This window comes from Berghia stephanieae, chromosome 5 (assembly GCF_034508935.2).
Source record: "Berghia stephanieae isolate SIO BIC M18660-M18661 chromosome 5, UCSD_Bste_1.3, whole genome shotgun sequence".
Taxonomy (NCBI): domain Eukaryota; kingdom Metazoa; phylum Mollusca; class Gastropoda; order Nudibranchia; family Aeolidiidae; genus Berghia; species Berghia stephanieae.
In genome coordinates this window covers 64,735,500-64,755,499 of record NC_088364.1, presented here as the reverse complement: position 1 = coordinate 64,755,499, position 20,000 = coordinate 64,735,500, and the positions used below count along the sequence as shown (strand labels likewise).

At 37.7% G+C, this 20,000-nt stretch overlaps 1 protein-coding gene across 44 annotated transcripts in view; it reads right to left on the bottom strand.

The window, feature by feature from the left end:
- The window catches only part of LOC144973405 (uncharacterized), a 265,478-nt gene that overhangs the window by 125,381 nt on the left and 120,097 nt on the right, over nucleotides 1–20,000 (bottom strand). For 35 of the 44 annotated variants that reach the window (XM_078915810.1, XM_078915814.1, XM_078915815.1 and 32 more), the window contains 2 exons: nucleotides 4,972–6,345; nucleotides 99–1,562 (listed from right to left, as the gene is read on the bottom strand). In XM_078915810.1, the coding sequence (XP_078771936.1) occupies nucleotides 99–1,562; nucleotides 4,972–6,345 (2,838 nt within the window). Of the gene's footprint in view, nucleotides 1–98; nucleotides 1,563–4,971; nucleotides 6,346–12,672; nucleotides 12,863–13,609; nucleotides 13,679–20,000 lie in introns of those variants that run through there. The other 9 variants (XM_078915824.1, XM_078915821.1, XM_078915828.1 and 6 more) reach the window with 7 other exon arrangements.

The following is a 20,000-nucleotide window of genomic DNA, read 5'->3' as shown; positions in this document are numbered from 1 at the left end:
GGGTTGGAGCGAAGACAACATAGAAATTCAGGCCTCAGGTTAGGTGGTGCAAGTGGCGCATTCATTCTTTGGAATTGTGGTGTGGGTTTTCATTTTACCTCTTGGGAGAGTCTTAGATGCTCCATGACCGGCTCCACTTCCGGGCTGATTTTCGTGGACGACTGCGATTGGAATCATCTTGTTGCCAGCAGCCCGTGTGGGCTTGGGGGCCACTTGAGGCGGTCCGCCAGGAGCTCTGTGTGGTTGGAATTGTCCAGGTTTCATGTTCTTACTTTGCATGGGGAAATCGATAGGAAGGGATTCGGTGGAGGATATCATCGTACTCGAGTCGTCATCTTTTTCATCCTTTGCAATGATCGTGTCTCTGGAATCTGAACTGGACACGGCGTTGTCTGAGTGAGGAGAATGAACATCCTCTAGAGAACTACCAAAAGATGAACTTGGCTGACTTCCAAAGTCTGTATTAGCCCATAAAGGTTTGGAAAAATTGGATTTATTGATGTTGTAATTGTTATAATCGTCTAACGTGTGTTCTAAATCTTTTTGTTGTCCAAAATCATAACTTTGACTTAATTTTATATTTGAATTATTTCTATCCCCGTATCCGTCGTCGGAAAATCCTGAGTAATCCCTTCCGGTTCCTGGACTTGAGAAGTTTGACACTGTCGTGCTTGACTTCAACGGTTTGATGGTTGGAAGGGTGGAGTAGGGCTGTTGTCCGTGAACAGAAGAGGCAGAGGTCGAAGGTCTACCACCTCCACCGGGGCCACTTCTGTTGTAATCAAAATCGGGCTGATCGAAAGTGTCGTGGAAAGCTGCTCGGCTTTTGTTGCCGCCGCTGCTTCCTTTAGTGGGTAGAGTGGCGTAGGTACCGGGACCCCATTCCCTTCCAGTATTCGTCGGAGGATGTCGGTGTTGTTGATGATGGCTACTGTTATCGTGAAGGAAGTGAGGCCCGGGCTGGTTTTGCCACGAAGACGAAAGTTTAGGCGCACTGCCTGGATAATCGTGATTCTGGCGCCAATAATTATCGTTATTATTGGAGGACGGCGAGGCCGAGGCGAAGGCTGCAGTATAGGGACCAGAGTAAGATCTGGTCGAGTCAGGTTCCTCGCTATGGCGCCGAGTGGTTCTGCGACCGATTGGGATGTCTACAGCATCGGACCGAGTCGATGGCGGGACGTTGTCGTGTTGGACGGCGATCGGGTAACGCCTTGGACTCTTGACGTCCAAATTTGGATTCCGTTTCAGGGGATTCCAGCCATCGGGTTGTCTAGCGTCCGTCGCCCTGGAGTACGGATCATGTCCGCTGTTTCTGCTGTTGTTGAAGTCGGCGTAATGTTCTCGGTTAGTTGGAGAGAGGGGCGTGGTAGGAGCGGATGAAGTGGGCCGGAAGTTTTGCGGTTGTTGTAGTTGTTGTTGTTGCTGTGCGCGATAACTTCCACTCGAATGAGGAGGTACGTTGGAAGATGTGTTGTTCCTTCCTCCTCCGCCACCTTCTCTTCCTCCACAAGCAAAAGAAGGCGGTGGTTGGTGTCCGGATCGATCTCTCAGATTATTTTCTGTCAGTCAATGAATATCAGGAGAATTAAATGGGGAATAAATGGAAATGCATGATGAAATAACAATCGATAAATACGGGCATGAAAAGAATATTGGCGGGAAAAGAGAGATAACTCCAATAATATGGATAAATAACTAAGATAGAACACTCTGCACATATCCCAGCTTTTTTTTAAAAAAGGGGATTCAAACCAAACCACAGCACTCACACCCGTCATTCCTATCTACCGTTCAGCAGGGTGATTGTACAAACCACCCATTTACCAGCATTATTCATATAATATATTTAAAAGTTTGAATTTGAAAATGTCTTGTATAATTATAAAAGAAGCGAGAGGCATAATGTCACTCCAAAGAACACCGTATGTTAAATGTACTAAAGTAAATACATGAATTTAAATAGTGTATTCCCATAGTCATTTATACAAAATGTTCAATTGTAGATTTTGGTTAAGAATTTCACAATAAGAATAAGACAGTAACCTACAATCATTATATAATAAGACTCAATATCCACGCTAGGATTCAATAGTCTGATGTCACGTCCGCCCAGCAAACAGCAGTTGGTTCTAAACAAAGAAAATCGGTACTTTTTATTCTTCATGCTTGCTAGAACTTTTTCACATCCCATGTGATCAGAATGTATAAAAGTCAAAACATGATCAGTTTAGAATGTTTTTCTCCTCTGGATACACTTTTATGCTCGTCGGAGAAGTATTTTATAAGGGCGATGATGGAGATAATGGCGTCCGCCATTGTTCCGATAGTTTAGAACCAGTTGCCATGCGTCATTACGAGGAAATAGACGTCACGACTGTTGAACCCTATTCAATTATTGAAAAATCAAAGCGATGTAGACGACATCTGGTACGGAAAGTATAAGTCAGATTATTTGCCATATTATTTCTAGATCGTTTTTTTTTATCATAAATGTTCTCATCACTAATAGCATAGATCGGGAGATAGACAACCTCGAAGCGAGTGGGAGAATGGGAAACATGAGAAGACTATGTCAAATAATAAGTGAAAGCCAAACTCAATGCGGGATAAAATGTCAAAACACAAGAGAACACACAAACTTAATTCACACAAACATGTTTCAAATTATAGAGAGAAGAGAGAGAGAGAGAGAGAGAGAGAGAGAGAGAGAGAGAGAGAGAGAGAAAGAGAGGGGGGGTGGGCTGATGAAAGATATTGGCATATTGAAGAGAAGAAGTAATCGGATTGGTCTTTAAACCAGAAATACTTTAGTTGAAGAGGTAATGATTATTCCGATCATGCGCAGTTCTATTCTTCTGGGACATAAGACCATGGTTGTTTTTATTACAAAACGATATTCAAATGTCTTCGGATTTTTCATTTAACTTCATGTAATAATATGATAAGTTCTTAACGAAGTGTATTTACAAAATATCTAAATCAAATGTAAGTATGTTTGTGTGTATGGCCCCTGTGTATTGAATTGTGAAGTGATGTGTATTATGTATCTGTGTATCCATCTATTTTTATCCGTTTATCGTTGATTCTACGAATGTTAAATATCACACAACCGTATAACAACGTAACGTGCATCATTAGTAGTGTATTAGTATTGTCTTGTTTTACAACAAATGAACAATTTAAACAGACGACAACAAATCACAATAATATAAATATAGTTACTTATTTAGCAGTTAGTGATTGATATTGAAAGATGTTACTGCCAAAGGCAAAATTTAAAAAACGTAAAAGAAAGAAACAAAAGAAAGAAAAAAAAAGAAAAACAGAAAACAACCACAAACATTGTACAAAGTGGACTAAAACGTCATAAAAAATGAACTTTAAATGTTTGGAAGAAAAACGCACGCAACTCTAAAATAACGCAAATTTCTTAAATGTCTACAGACGATACCTAGAGAAGATGAAAATGAAAGAACAGAAATCAGAACTAGCAAAAAAAAAAAAAAAGCTACAGTTTGAAACAACACAGATAAAATTAGTTCCTAATGAGGTTATCGGCACCAACAAAGTGAGCCATTGTCTGGTTTGAAACACAGTTAAGACACGGGAGAGGTTTGTTTACTTTACACCTTAAATACGTGGAGAGGTCGTGTAGCTCCATGACGCTAACACATCTCAGTTGTGTGTGTGGAAAGCTAAGTAACGCATGAAGGCAAAATATTTTTTAAAATTGAAATAAGAGTAAAACAAAACAAACAAAAATAAATAAATAAATAACATAAAATATTTTGGCAAATGAATTAAAAGCATCCTGAACAACAAACATGATGATCCATTAATTATAATTAATTAATTCATCTTTGTGATTAAGTGTTAGAATAATCTTTTTTTTATTTTTGTTTAGAGACAATGATTTAAGACACAGGCAACATCAATAGACAACACAGAAAACCGACAGCTCCTGAGGAATTACATTACATTCTTTTGAATATCTATATAAATTATCATATAATACTGAATTGCAGAAATCAACTTTGTGAAACTTTGTATAACATAATTAAAATAATAATGTGAGCAACATTCAGTTGACTGAGGTAGTGTTTGTTCAGGATCGTCATCCATTGCGAAACATAATAAAGTGTCAATGACTAGTCATCAAATGGATTTTCCAAAGATCATTCTATTAGAATCATAATGAATGCAAAAGATTTGCAATTAAAGACTGGTCAGAAGTTAGAGATGATGATGATCTCTCTCTCTCTCTCTCTCTCTCTCTCTCTCTCTCTCTCTCTCTCTCTCTCTCTCTCTCTGCCTCTCACACAGACACACATACACACACACACACACACAGACACACTCACGCGCGCACACACATGGAGAGCAGTTTTGAGATAGGGGGTCTTTTCTTCATCAGGATATTTTAGATTTTCTGTATCAACACACCATCATTGTCATGCTGTAAATAATCATACGAGGGTCGAATTAGTTCACAAGGGGAAATTGACGTCAACTACGCAGGCGATGAGTTATACTGCATTGGAAATACAACCGTTATCTACATTATGCATCGTTTAACAACAAGAAATATTTAAAATCAGCTAAATTAACTCCCAAAAGTATGGGCTGCAGGTCATATGTCTATAACTATAAGTGTCGTTTGTTTATGTAAATCATAAAATATATTCACGGATCACGGATCGTGTTCGACTCAATCTTCAATCTTCAATGGCTTGTATTTGCAAGAGACCCCATGGGCCCATCACTGCAAATGTTCAGTAACAGTCCAATAAAAGGTTTCAATATTTGACGAAAGTTTAAGTTATTACAATAAGTTAAAGAGTGAAATCTGATTGTTAAACGATGCATTTTTTTTCTATCCAACGGGGAGCAAAAACAAATCGAAATCGCAAATCAACCACAAGAAGGAATCACTCGAAATCAGGTGGATCAGAGGTTGCCATTGTGTACCTTGTACGTCAGCCCCCATGGCAGCCAATCGTTCTTGCTGCTTCAGAAACATGTTCATACCACGTGACTTGCCACGCCCACCTCTACTGCCACCGAGGACGTATTCACTTCCGGTGGAAGAGATTGAAGGAGTCGGGGATGGCTGCTTTTGTCGCAAGACGTCACCGGGTAAGGAAGGGGTGGGGGATCCTCTTTGAAGGGTGAGGAAAGGGTTTGGATGGTAAGAGGACCGGGATGATGGGGAGGAATGGGTGGTGTGGTAAGGATTCTGGGGTTGTTGGGAAGGGTCACTGTATTGTCTACGGTACATGGACGGTGGAGGTTGTCTAAGAGGTGGAGATCTAGGATCTTGTGGACCGTATGGTGCTGCATGTGGATGCTGTTGTGGATGTGATAGTTGTCGTTGGTGGAGCGATGGCGGTGGTTGTTGTCGGGGTTGTTGCTGCCTATGCGGGTGTTGTTTTTGTTGTAGTTGCTGTTGTTGTGGTTGTTGTTGTCTTGGTAGTTGTTGTTGTCTTGGTGGTTGTTTTTGTTGTTGATTGGATCGCGTAGGTTGAGAGCGTCCATCGTTCCTTAAGTATACGGGTTGTGTGTTTTGCTGTTGTTTTTTCTGGTATTGCTGAGGCATGTTGCGACTATCTATCGGCTGATGCTGTTGTGGTTGTGGTTTGTATTGCTGTAGTGGTTGGGATCGTTGCTGAGGACGACTTTGTCGCATTGTCGGATCTTCTACAGCGTAAAGTTGCTTACTCGGCCTCTCCTTTGGAGGAGGTTGACTGGGTTTCTCTAGCTCTGCTTCTAAAAGGTTCACGAGATCGTCCATAGGAGCGTGACCAATGTTTGTCGGCATGTCTGTCTGTTGTTGTTGTGGTGGTGGTGATTGTAGCTGTGGTGGTTGGCGGTGTTGTCGTTGGATTGGTGGTGACAGCGGTTGTTGTTGATATTGTTGGTATATGTGTCGTTGTTGGTGTTGTTGTTTGGGAGATGTAGGAGGTGAGGTGAGTCTATGCTTGATTCGGGGAGACAACGGGGATTTGTGTACACGCGGAGACGGAGGAGATTGGGGGTAGGGTGGATAGTTGGTAAACGTCGGGGGTCGAATTGGTTTCAGGACGGGATCGGATTCAGCTACGGGTAATGGGGGAGGGGCAGTTGAGGGAGAGGGGTAGGGTTGGTGGCGGTAGGAGGCTGGCGTTGACTGTGCCTGACGGGGGCTGGGCTGTTGCTGTTGTGGCTCGTAGTTCTTTTGCTGCTGCTGCTGCTGATTCAAGTAGTTTTGAGGTTGAGCTTTCGAGGGTGATGCGGCAACAGCAGGTTGCTGAAGTTGTAGCTTCTTGGGCCGTTGGTTGCTGTTGCTGCTGCTGTTGTTCTTACCTTAATCAAACCGAGATGGGAAATATTGGATGAATTGGGCACTCTTCTTTCTTTGAAGGGTTACATTAGAATCACACAAGGCTAGGGCATAATATGGCAACGTCTCTTTCTCCAAACAATAGACATATCACGATATTTTAAACTATAATTTAAAAGACAGAATACATAGATAAATAAACTCAAAAGCTTTAAAAGTTTTCCATCTATAATTATATACTCATTCTAATCGGCAATTTATTTTGACAAGTTTGTTGCGTATTTTCAGTGTAAAAGTCCCATTTTTAGTACTACATGTCTTGTGAGTCAGCCAACACGGAGAACTGTCAATAAAGTGCGTGAAAGTTTACAGTACAGTCATTTTCCAGAATCTGGGTTGGCCGTGTTTTACAAGCTGCCAATATTACCAAAGTAGGACGCAATTTAACGGTTTAAATTACTTCTGATACAATCACAGCACTAGGAGTGGACAGCACATTTTCTTTAATAATCTGATCAATGTCATTTGTTTTCTTTCAATCATTTTCTCGTCATAGAAAATAAAGATAAACAAAAATGAAGGACCGTGGAGCCGGAGTTTATCCCGATTTCAAAAGCGTGAAACGGACAATAGCAATTGCTAGCTAAATTTTGGATAGGACGCTAGTCCATCGCAAAGAACTTTACGAGACCAAGCTACCCATCACCGTTGGGTGGACAAGCCACCCGGGATCGATCTCGGCCCCTTTGCGTGTGAAGCGAGTGCTCTCCCAACTTAGCTATCAGGGACCCCCTCCCACCCCCTCAGATAAACAAAGATGCATACCACCTATAATATAGCGTAAATAAACTACGAGGCATAAACATGATATTATGTCGTTTGTATGAATGATAATCCTTATAAAAGCATATTATACATTTTTTTCTTTCTTTTTTTTCTCCTTTTTGACATCAAAATTTCATTACAAGACCCCATCATGGTGAAGAGTAAAAAAGGGATCGCAAGATTTGAAAGTATTTTGGAAATGTTACCCTCGATTGACGCGCTTGTCGAATCTAAATACATATCATGGGATGAGAAAAGACGATCGTATACGTCTGTGAGATAGTAATAACAATTATAGTAATAATAACAATGATAATACAATAATAATAATTATTATATGTATAATATATTATAATATTATATATAATATTATTAATATAATAATAATAATAAATAATAATAATAATAATATAATAATAATAAAATAATAATAATAATAATAATAATAATAATAATAATAATATAATAATAATAATAATAATAGCCAGAATAATAACAACAATAATAACAAGAACAACAACAAAAACAATAATAGCAATACTTCACTATTTTCTTAGAGAGTCAATGAACCAGAATAATATACCGTTCGCGGAATTTGAAAAAAAATATAATCATCAATTTTAAAGAAAATGAATCTTCTTGAAAATGGGAAAAATATGTAACAGTAAAGCAAGCGATTAATAACCTTAATTAATTAATTAATTAATTAACTCATTATTGAATCAATCAGTTTGTTTTTACCTATCCTTAGCATCGTACAAAAAATTAAATAATTAATAAAACTATAAGGGACGAAACATCCGCTAAATGAATATCAGGATATCGTTTTACGATGTAATATTAAACAGCACTTCAACTGTCAATAATAAACCAACCATAAAAAAAGCTTTTTAAGTTAAAAATAGCACTTCAATTTTCAAAGAGCTTCTTAAATTTTAAATAGCACTTCTATTTACAAACTGCTTTTAAAAAATTTTAAATAGCACTCCAACTTTCAAAAAAGCTTTTAAAGTTTTCAAAACGCCTGGCTCCGAATCACACACCTTCAAAACTCACACAAATCACCCAGGATTCCCTCGTACGAAATGAAAATCAAAGATGTTGATCGAATGAGCTTAGGAAAATAAGTGTGGAGGCAATACATCAAACAACAACCAAAAAAAAAAAACAACAAAAAATAATAATAAAACTCAAACTTTTATGAACAAAATTTTAAGAAAATTTACCGTAAAACATATAACATAAATACATTCATGCGGCCAGGTAGATAATCCAGAAACAAAATAACAAGTAGTTAGTTAAAAGTGGGATAAAAATGCAACATGATGTTAGATGTTAAATTCAATATCGTCAGATTCCGAGTGTAAACCGTGATAACTTTAATAATTGCACGTGGAAGTCATTTGGATCGAGATAGAGTTTAAATACGCACTTAATTAAAGACACATTCTCACTTAAGCGTGTATATCTAACAGGGCGCAAAATATGATTTTATTGAATTGAGCACGCATTTTTTGACACACCCGTGCGCTGTGCGTGGTATTGAAGGTCGTGATAGAGGGGTTTAGCAGATCATACGTATCACGATTGACGATTTACGTATCGCATAATATGACGTGTCACGTGATAATTCGCATTAAACGTAAAAATAAAACCGATATGCGATTTTTGATTGGATGTCACAATGTAAATATTCCAATGACTCGTATATATATTCGCATATCGTCACTTGTTTTTACGTAGTATAATAAGAATGAACGTGTGATCGATACGTTATACGTGGTACGTGTTGCGTTATACGTATGATCTGCTAAACCTGCTAAACCTATTACAAAGTTGAGAGGAATCTTCGTATGGATTTTTTTTTTCGCTATCTAAATCTACGTCGTGATGCGAACGTGAACGCAATTAACATAATTTAATAATCGTCATTGCCTTTCATATTGTTGTCATCTGTTTTAATATATTCTATCAGCAGTGGGTGATGATGATGGCACGAACGTGGAGGAATGGAATTGAGAGTGTGCGGGTGTTTTTTGCTTGGAGCATGTGTGTGTGTGTGTGTGTGTTATAATACAAAAACTATATAATAATAAAAAATAAATATTCAATAATATGATGATTATATAGTAATGATGAATAACAACAACAATAATAAAATAATAATAATAATAATAATAATAATAATAATAATATATTGATGATAATGATGATGATGATGATGATGATGATGATGATGATGATGATGATGATGATGATGATGATGATGATGATGATGATGAAAAACTTTTCGCATCTCATCTATTAAAATAAATTAGATTTATAAACTAATACCTTTGGAATGCACGTAAAGAATTTTATCATCCGATCGTTCCCAAATTGAAACGACCAAATTAAAGAGTGGGTGTGGATTTTATGGAGGGGGGGGGGGAGGGGGGGGGGCTTTTATAATGTGATGTTTCTCGTTTTGAATGAGAGCGACAGCGGATGGTGGATGAATCACACGGGGTAGCCTAATTAGTGGCTTGTGTCATTCAGATTGTAATATTATTAGATGTTCGAATGCTTGGTATCGAATATCTGAAGTTTGGGGGTAGATTTTGGAGAGAGAGAGAGAGAGAGAGAGAGAGAGAGAGAGAGAGAGAGAAGGGGAAAGAGGAGAGAGAGGGAGAGAAAGAGGGAGGAGAGAAAAGGGGAGGGGAAGAGATGAGAAGGAGGAGAGAAAGATGGAGAGGAAGAGGAGAGAGGAAGATGAGTGAGAGAGAGAGAGAGATAGCGAGAGAGAGGGGGGGGGCGTGAGAGCGGGAGTGAGTTTGAGAGAGAAAGAGAGAAAGAGAAGAGGGGGGGGGGGTAAGGGCGGGGGTAAAGAGAGAAGGGGGGGGGAGATAAAGTAAAAGATAGATAGATAGATAGATAGATAGATAGATAGATAGATAGATAGATAGATAGATAGATAGATAGATAGATAGATAGATAGATAGATAGATAGATAGATAGATAGATAGATAAAGAAAAGATAAAAGATAACAAACAAACAGATAGACAAACAAAGACTGCAGATAGTAGAGATAGATAGATAGATGAAATAGAAATCAGGATGAAGATAGATAGATAGATAGATAGATAGATAGATAGATAGATAGAAAGACAGACAGATAGACAGACAGACAGACAGACAGACATATAGAGTATGGCAAGTAGCAACAGAAATCAGTTGGAAGTGAGCTGGAAATGACGGTAAATAAACACGGTGGTAAAAGAGTAGTAGAGATAAAATAATATCCACAGGTAACATAAATAATACCCAATATTGTCTTCCGTTTCCTTGCAAAACGCTTTAAAAAAAAATCTTGGCCATCAATGATTCCCATTAATAATATTACAATGACATAAGAATCGTCAAAAGTCTGAACTTGAATTTTCAAAGAATTGTAAGATTTTTGACTTTTTGACACGTTCGTCTGTTTAGTATTACCGTTGGCTAGGGAGCCCTTGTAAAGCGCTTTGAGCACATTTAGTTGATGGTACTCTATATATAGGGAATGAGATTAGCGGAAGAGTAGCGTCCCTTGATTGGACGTCACCGGCGGAAAAGTTATTAGAGAGAGAATGTCATGTTGGTTGTGCGCATGCGTCTCTCGTCCTCGCTTCCGGTGAATGCGGCATGAGACACTTCACCGAAAGCGAGGACGAGAGAGACGCATGCGCAAAACCAAATTGACGTTCTCTCTGTAACGTGACGTCCAATCAAGGGACGCTACTCTTCCGCTAATCTCATTCCCTATATTCTCAAATGTGTCTTTTGTTTAGTCTTTTCTTTCTTCTTTTTTTTTTAAGGGGGGGGGGGGGGGGTTTTTACTGCGTAAGTTATGGACATCTTAAGCCAACGGTATATTATGAAGTAAATCTTTTCTGGTTAATTCTATTTAAATGTCTTTTGTCAGCGACATGTTTTTCTTGCATTTTACCGCCGCCATAAACAACACAGCAATAATATAATAAAATAACAATGTACCAAAAGACTATAACATAGATGGGAGATGGACCATAATTATCTTCACGGTAGCTCCTCAAGGATAAATCTGAGTAGAAAAGAGACAATAGATAGTATCTCACAAACCCAATAGTAATAACGAATCTTATAACCTGACCTGCTTACTCGAAAAGTTAAAAATTGAAGGTTTTAGGAGACAGAAATTGTATCGCTATAGTGAACTTTTCAGATTTAACAATTTTTGTTGTTGTTTTGTTTTGGGGATTTTTTGGAGTTTTTTTGTTTTTTTTTTGTTTTGTTTTTGTTTTTGTTTTTTTTTTTTGTGTGTGTGGGGGGTTGTTGTTTTTTGTTTTTTGTTTTTGTTTTTGTTTTTGTTTTTGTTTTTTTTTTTGGGGGGGGTTGTTTTTTTACAGGCAGTGCAGGCAGGAGTCTTCACAGCTGGATTCTAGGTTTTTTTTCCGCGGGGAAAACCCGGGAAATTCTTTCACCAGTTATTTTTGACGTGCACACAGATGGTATGGTATGGTTATTATGCCAACTGTGCTTCAACAACCGTGAAATAATAATAATATGACAGACAAACGTGAGGCAATACACGCTTTGGCAACGAAAGTCAAATCATTAGAACTAGGGGACTTTGGGAGTATTTCACTATTTGAGAATTTGTGCGGCTATGTGGTCGTGTGGTATGACACTCGCTTTCGGATCGGAAGGTCCTGAGTCCAAGCCTCGCTCGGTGCATAGTTGAGCGCTTGGAAAAGACTCTTTACTCACATTCTCTCATCGTAGTCAGGTGTAAAATGAGTACCTGGCCGTCAATAGCGTTGTCTCTGTCGGAAATATTGTAATACTGTATCGCCTAACAGGCGTCATGTCTCGTTCTACCCTTTGTAAAGCGCTTTGAGCACATTAAGTGGATATTGAGCTATATAGAAGCTCTTTTTTTTTAATGTGAGCATTCATATTGAGCAATACCCACTTTTTCTTTTCTTTTTTTTTTTAATAGGGGACAGCGAGGCTCAGAGACACGGTCTTTGCTTCGTACCCGTAAGTTACCTAATTAAAACACCCGCTTCGTCGTGTGGCCTTGAGAAAGTCACCTCGTCCTAGCTCAGTTTTTTTTTTTTTTTTTGGGGGGGGGGGGTAAAAATCAGAACCTCTTGGCTAATATTGATTGGACCAACTGAACACAAAATCAATCAACCACTCATCGATAAGAAATATGAATTAAAATATACATTTCAGCCCTGCCAACTATGACGGAAAATTCGTAGCATTACGAAATTAATTCTGACTCCATTTTCACAACTTCACACGAGCAAGGAAGTAAAACTTATTGAAAATGAAAATTGATGCCAAATCTCATAATTTTAAGTATTTTGAGCTATTTATTTTGTCATTGTGAGGGTAAATTGTTGATAGTTACCTATAAGGACTACTATTTTTTCTATCTCCTAAAAAAATATGAGTTTTTGTATTTTGAAGTTGGCAGGTCTGGTATTTAAAAAGATACAATAGTAAAATGACCAACCTGCGTATCTCATGTTGACTTATTATTTGTACATACACTCCTGGAATGATGGCTATGTGGAGAGAATGTCCACGCTCAGAGGGTTGGTTTGTGTTATTCCAGTGGTAGAGACACGGTTATAGTGAATCACGGTTTAATTCGAAATGGGTTACAATCAAGAATAGGATGGGTGTTGGATTAGAGCAACGCACTGTGATTGTTGTCCGTGGAAACAAGATGGTTGAAGAAAGGGGTGGAAAAATAAGGAGATGAGTAAGATGATGGTGAGGATGGTAGTGGTGGTGGAGATGGTAGTTGTCGTGGTGGTTGTGATAGTAGTGATAATGATGATGATGATGATGATGATGATGATGATGATGATGACGACGACGAAGATGAGTGTGGTGGTGGTGGGTGTGGTGGTGATGGCAATAGTAGTGGTGGTGGTGATGGGGACGATGGTGGTGATAATGATTACTTGATGACGATGATAATAGTGATAAAGATCAGATAACGATGACGATGATGTCGATGACTGTAGTAGTGGTGAAAATGATGAGGACAACGATAATATAATGAATATAGATCCCTCTTCTAAAGATAGGTAAAAGAAAACAGCTTAAACACAAACTATATCCCGAATTCACACATAACAATAAAATGATACTCTACCTCTTATATCCACTATCAACACACATCACAAAAAAAAACAACCAACAAAAACCCAACACTAAATAATATCAACAATCCAACAAACGAAACACAACAACTACACAACTATCAAACTACAATAGCAAAAATCATTTACTCTGAAACACAATTTGTAACTACAAACACTACCACCACTTTTACAGCTATTTAATAAATGGATTGAAAACCGAATGAGCGCGTGGATTGATGAATGAATGAATGAATGAATGAATGAATGAATGAATGAACGTGTAAATATGAATGAAACACTCAACAGCTTCCACCACAACTCCCAGTTCCAGACTTCAACTACAACCGACTCTCCAATTTCATTCTCAATCGACTGCCCCTTCAAACCTGCCAGATGGCCAAAGTTCTCAGTGGCCAACTTCGACTTAAGAAGTGGCCAAACACTACTACCACTCGGACCCCCTTGAAAAACACATCAGCCGAAAAAAACAAACCAAAAAAACGAGTAAACTAGGAGAAATAACTTTTATTTAGTTTTTGTCTTCTTTGATTAAATAATAGAAATGCAATTCTGTTAGTGTGGCTAATTTTGGCGATCCACGCAACCATCTGGCAGCCCTAATACGACTGCCCCTTACTATAATTCTATATATATCTATACCCCTTTCCAACACTCCTTCCTCTTCTTATTCATCTTCCATATCGCTCGCCCATCTTCAAAACAACGGCAGTATTTTACTTTCCAAACAGACGGTACGAAATACCTCCCGATCTGTCAGGAGCAACAACACACCTATACCAACCAGCTGCTGTACTTCCTTCTTTATTACACACGAACGCACCTTTCTTCTTCTACTCACTTTCCCGCCGTTTTCCAATTAAACGCTTATTTTCAATTTTGGCTAGAAAACTTTAACCTCAAATACCAATCATTAAAACAACCATCATCATTTCATAAAGAATCCAAAACTGACATTTCAGCGAAGTCTTCACGGAAGTGCAAGCTTTGAGATATTTGTTCAAGTTCAAGGTCATTTGAAATCAATCAAATTTGAAGCATAAGTTTTCTGGCCCAATTTTTAAAAATGATATTTATTTTTTCTTCGTCGGAGTTCATCTTTACTCACCCTCCAAATCTACGTTGATATACTCATTCCATCCATCTACCCTAGTCATCTACCTTGTCGTACGCTGGAAAAACACATTTTGGATCATTTTTGCCAATAAAAAAACTCGTTCTCAAATATTGAATTGATCGAGTAAAATGGCCCTCAACTTGTCAAAATCTCTCAAACGTGGGACTACTAGAAAGTTCTATGGTTTAAGAGATTTTACTATGATCTGGGTCATTTTAATCGAAGGATATATAAAGGACGATTTTTCTGACCAAAAAAATATTAAACGTGTTTTTACAATACGGCAGTATAGCTTCAATGACAGAGTGTTTCTGGTACGTTGGGGTATCGTCGTATCGAGTGTGGAAAAACTAAACCAAATCTCGATATCAACCACTGGTGATAATTTGTTCATTTTACAATAATACCCCCCCCCCCCCCCACCACCACTTTCTTTCTTTCTTTATATAAACAAACGAGCTTTTTTATAGCGCAATAGCCTCTAAACATGCTCACAGTACTGTACAAAGGGTCCCTGACCAACAGCAACAAGTGACATGTAGAATGAGACATGACGCCTGTTAGGCGATATTACAATTTTTTTTTCCCGACAAAGATATCGCTGTTAACGGTCAGGTACTCATTTTACACCTGAGTACGGTGAGAGAATGTGAGTAAAGAGGCTTTTCCGAGGACTCAACTACGCGCCGGGAGGCTCGAACCTAAGACCTTCCGATCCGAAAACGAGTGTCATACCACTAGAACAACTAATAACTATTCAACTAATCAACACATATTCTTGCTTTGTGACATACACCGAAAAATAGAAATTTTAAAAACTCTCATGCTTTCGATTATAGATAGTATGCGCTTGGCTAAGAAGTTCATAACATTGCCATCCGGAAGTATAACGTACCAACACACAAAACTGTGTGTACCAAACCTTGAACGTTTATAGTCTGGTCATTACAGTTTAGTGAGAATTACTCATAAAGGCGGATGGCAAAAAAAAAAAAAAATAGCAAAGATCTATAGATAGAATGCGCTTGGCCAAGGAGTTCACAACATTGCCATCCGGAAGTATAACGGACCAACACACAAACTCTGTGTAACCATGAACTTTTATAGTCTGGGAGTGGTAACCCCAATACAAAACTATGAGTATGATACTTTAGATAGTATGCAGATGACGTCACTCAGGCCTTTGTTATTGTTTTTGCCATCCGCGTTTGTGAGTTGTTCTCACTAAACTGTATTAACCAGACTATAAAAGTTCATGGTTACACAGAGTTTGTGTGTTGGTCCGTTATACTTCCGGATGGCAATGTTGTGAACTTCTTAGCCAAGCGCATACTATCTATAATCGAAAGCATGAGAGTTTTTAAAAATTATATTTTTCGGTGTATGTCACAAAGCAAGAATATGTGTTGATTAGTTGAATAGTTATTAGTTGTTCTAGTGGTGTGACACTCGTTTTCGGATCGGAAGGTCTTAGGTTCCTTGGCCAAGCGCATTCTATCTATATGTTGAGTCTACAGCGAATTAAAAAAAATGCATATAATATGAAATAAAAGAGGGTCCCCATAGCTCAGTTGGTAGAGCACTGGCTTCATACACAAAGGGACTAAGATCGGTCCCGGGTGCAGTCGAGAATTATTTTCTGACTCACTGTCCACCCAGCAGTGATTGGGTAGTTGGCGGAAAATACTTTTCGATACACTAGCGTCCTATCCAAAGGATAGAAAGCAATTGCTATTGTCCGTTTTACGCAATATATAGAACGGAGATGACGTCACTCAGGTCTGTTTTATTGCTTTTTGTCATCCGCGTTTATGAGTAATTCTCACTTAACTGTATTATCCAGACTAAAAGGTCATGGTTACACAGAGTTTTGTGAGTTTGTCCGTTATACTTCCGGATGGCAATGTTGTGAGCTTCTTAGCCTAGCGCATCCGATGCTAATGACTCCTCTTCTTACCTGTAATCTCCTCTGCCACATACAATAACCGTACTCACAATCACCTTTTACAAACAGTCAACATAAGACAACATGTGTATTTCTTGGCATTAATTTATGTATACTGTGTGATTATTATAAAGGTCCTTTCGTATAAGACAATACAGAGATACAGTAAAACAAAGAACATATTTTGCGTGTAAAACTGAGGGCCATAAAATCGTCAAGATAGTTGACTGTTGTGGTAATGAAAGTTGTGTCAGTGTGATTAATTCCTTCTATTCTATCCTTACTTATTATGGCGGCATGCGTACGTGCACGATGTATTATTTTCACCGAACCCAAAGGCAGAGTTCAACAGAGAAGACAATGCTCAGTGTGCATCTTGTATTTTAAATCTATTTATTATTTAGACACAATATATTATATATATATATATATATATATATATATATATATATATATATATAAGAGAGAGAGAGAGAGAGAGAGAGAGAGAGAGAGAGAGAATAGAGAGATAGATATGATGTTACTTTATATAAGTCTCAATACGATTCATTCTTCTCGCTGGAGAAAACGATGGAAGAATAAAAGGATAGATAGAAATGCAATAAATACTTAAATAATACGTTTAAGTCAAAGCTTTACTTACAGCAAAAGACATCTAATCTTAGTTGTGGTTTAACTAACTTTTTCTTTAAAGTGTTTTTACTGTTGGCTGGCCGTGTACAACTCTTGGATCATAGGAAGACGCTAATCAAAGGCTTCCAGTTCGAACCCCCAACCAATCACGTACAAATATCAGTGTCAATCACACTCGTAGGTCGAATATTCCATCGATACACCAGAATCGTTTATACTTTCTGATCAAAGGCTTCCAATTCGAACACCGACCAATCACAAGACATTAAACAAATACTTCGAATTCGAACTCCAGACAATCAGATGCAAATATCAGTGTCAATCATACTCATAGGTGGAATTCCATCGATACACCAGAATTGTTTATAGTTTCTAATCAAAGGCTTCCGATTCGAACAAGTCACAAGACGCAAATCAAACATTTCAAATTCGAACTCCAGACAATCAGATGCAAATATCAGTGTCAATCATACTCATAGGTGGAATTCCATCGATACATCAGAATGGATTATAGTTTCTAGAATTCATTGACCAATTAATGAAATAATTACAGTATGTGTTTATTCCAAAAATAAATACATACATAAATAAGTAAATAAAACAATGGATAAATAAATAAATAAATTTTAAAAATTTAAAAACACGGCAAAAAAATTGTTCATAAATTGAACTTGAAAGCTTTTTTAAAGAAAAAATTGGCTGGCAGAAAAGTTTTAAGAATGGAATGTTCTCGTCGTATAAGTTTGTTTTTGTTTTTTTTTTCTTTTTCTTTTATTTCTTTTTTTTATATAAGGCGTGGAATAAAATTTTGCTCAATATTTGTTTTTTGTTTTTTTAATAAAAATTAAACAATAAACAGTCCAACAGTTTTTGTACCAAAACAGTTACTCTAATTTATCACACATAACAGGACAGCAGCAACAGGTGTGTAATGTTTCCCGTTCATCAAAGAAATATCCTTGTATGTGTAATATGTTACTTAAAAAGACTCAAGACGTTCTCCAGCCTGTTTTGATCTCTCTTGTTTATCTGTAATAAATTTCTCACCTTATCTACAAACACCAAAACAACTACACATCTCCTAACGTGTTGGTTTACTGACCCCCATTCGATAACACATAACACCAGATACGCAATTTCAATCAAATTAAAGAGATAACACATAATATAGATAGATTGCTAATGAAAAAAGTTGGAACTGTTTTCCTGTTACCGACATGAAGATTACTATTACTGACGTTATGATGGAACTGGAACCAATACACAGATAAATTTTTTTTCACTTTTCTCTTTAAGTCTTTACGGGCGGGGTTCCAGATAAGTCTTACCGAATAAAACAATAATCATTTCTTCCATTATTTAATCTGAATATTATTACCACGGACAAAAAATGTGACTCGGGTTAAAATGAAGAGCAAGTCGCATTGCTGATTTGGAGAGAAAAAATCCAAAATGAATTAAAAGGGGAACGCATTAAATCAAATTTCTCTATTTTTCTGAAAACGGAATTTTTCCTTAGGACAATTTCGAGAAAAGACTTAGACGTCAGCCGGAAGTAATGGTTTTGCTCAAGGTAAAAAAGAAATGAAAGATCGACAGCCTTCATCAACTCATAGCCTGACACTGCCCAAAAATAAGTGACAATACGAGGCCATAAAAACAAAAGTGTACAGTGAGTTGTTTTCAACAATTCAACCAAGTTTGGGATCGTGCGGCTATGTGGTCTGGTGGTATGACAATCGCCTTTGGATCGGAGAGCAGCCATCGTAAACTTATAGCCTGACACTGACCAAACAATGACGTCAAAAGACAAGTCTTTGGCCACGAAAGGAAACAAATCGTGAGTTGTATTCAATAGTTCAACCAATGGAATCACTTGTTTCCTTGAGGTCTATTAACGACAACTCAATAGACGCTGCACATACCTAAAGAATGACGTCAAACTGTAAGTCAGGCTATAAGTTAACGATGGCTATGATCGGAGTCCTTGGAAAGTTCTTTCTCAACAACAACAACAACAACAACAATAACAACAAACATATCTGCTTCTAAGGGGTTAAATACCCTGTGAAAAGTCCAAAATCCCGACAAGAAAATCGAAGTAAAGGAAAGAAAAACATGCTTATTGACTCAGCACGGGAAAAGGTAGGCAGGTACAAAGTACCAACCACAGGGACCTGTTAAACCACTTGACCGTGCTCTTTGTGGGTTTTTCGGGGTTTTTTTGGGGGGATTTTTTTCTTCCCTCGCTATGAGTTATGAAGGCAGGTCTACACGTGACCTATCCTCTGAAATCGGTACTGCGTCGGCGCCAACCCGATGCCAAAAATTCTGTTTCAAAATGGTTTTAACTGTGACTTATAAAATGTCAGATCAAGTAAATGCCATCGTCAAGAAGAATAAGTTTTGTTTCTTAAAACTAAAGCAACGTTAACTGCTTAATTCTGACGTGTTCTGGGGAGGGGGAGGGGGAAGAATTTAAAATTTGGCCCGAAAGCTTGTCTTTCCTCACAGTGTAGAAACGCTCAAGCTTGGAATCACCTAGGGCCTCTTGCCAACAACAACACTTTACATGTAGGGCGAGACATGACGCCTGTAAGGACTTTGGAGCACTTTTTGGATCATGCTGAGGACAAATTATTTATTTCTAAAGTTTTTAAAGTAACTTTTTCTTTCTTTTTTTTTCCCTTGGAAACTCCGAATGTTTGAAATTTGAAGTAGGTAGTTCTGATGCAGAGAGAATGAAGTTAACGTCACTCAAAATATTTGCTATTGTTTTTTAGACCGCCAGTTCTCGCAAAAACAATCCTAACAGACTATAATAATTAAAGTAAGGTTTATATAACGGGCAGAACAGGTGAGTACTTTACCTAAATGGATAGCACCAAAACAGTTGGTTAAAAACAATGAAACTTGATTCTGTGTTGACAAAAAATGATATATCAAAACACTGCAATTATAAATCGACAGGAATT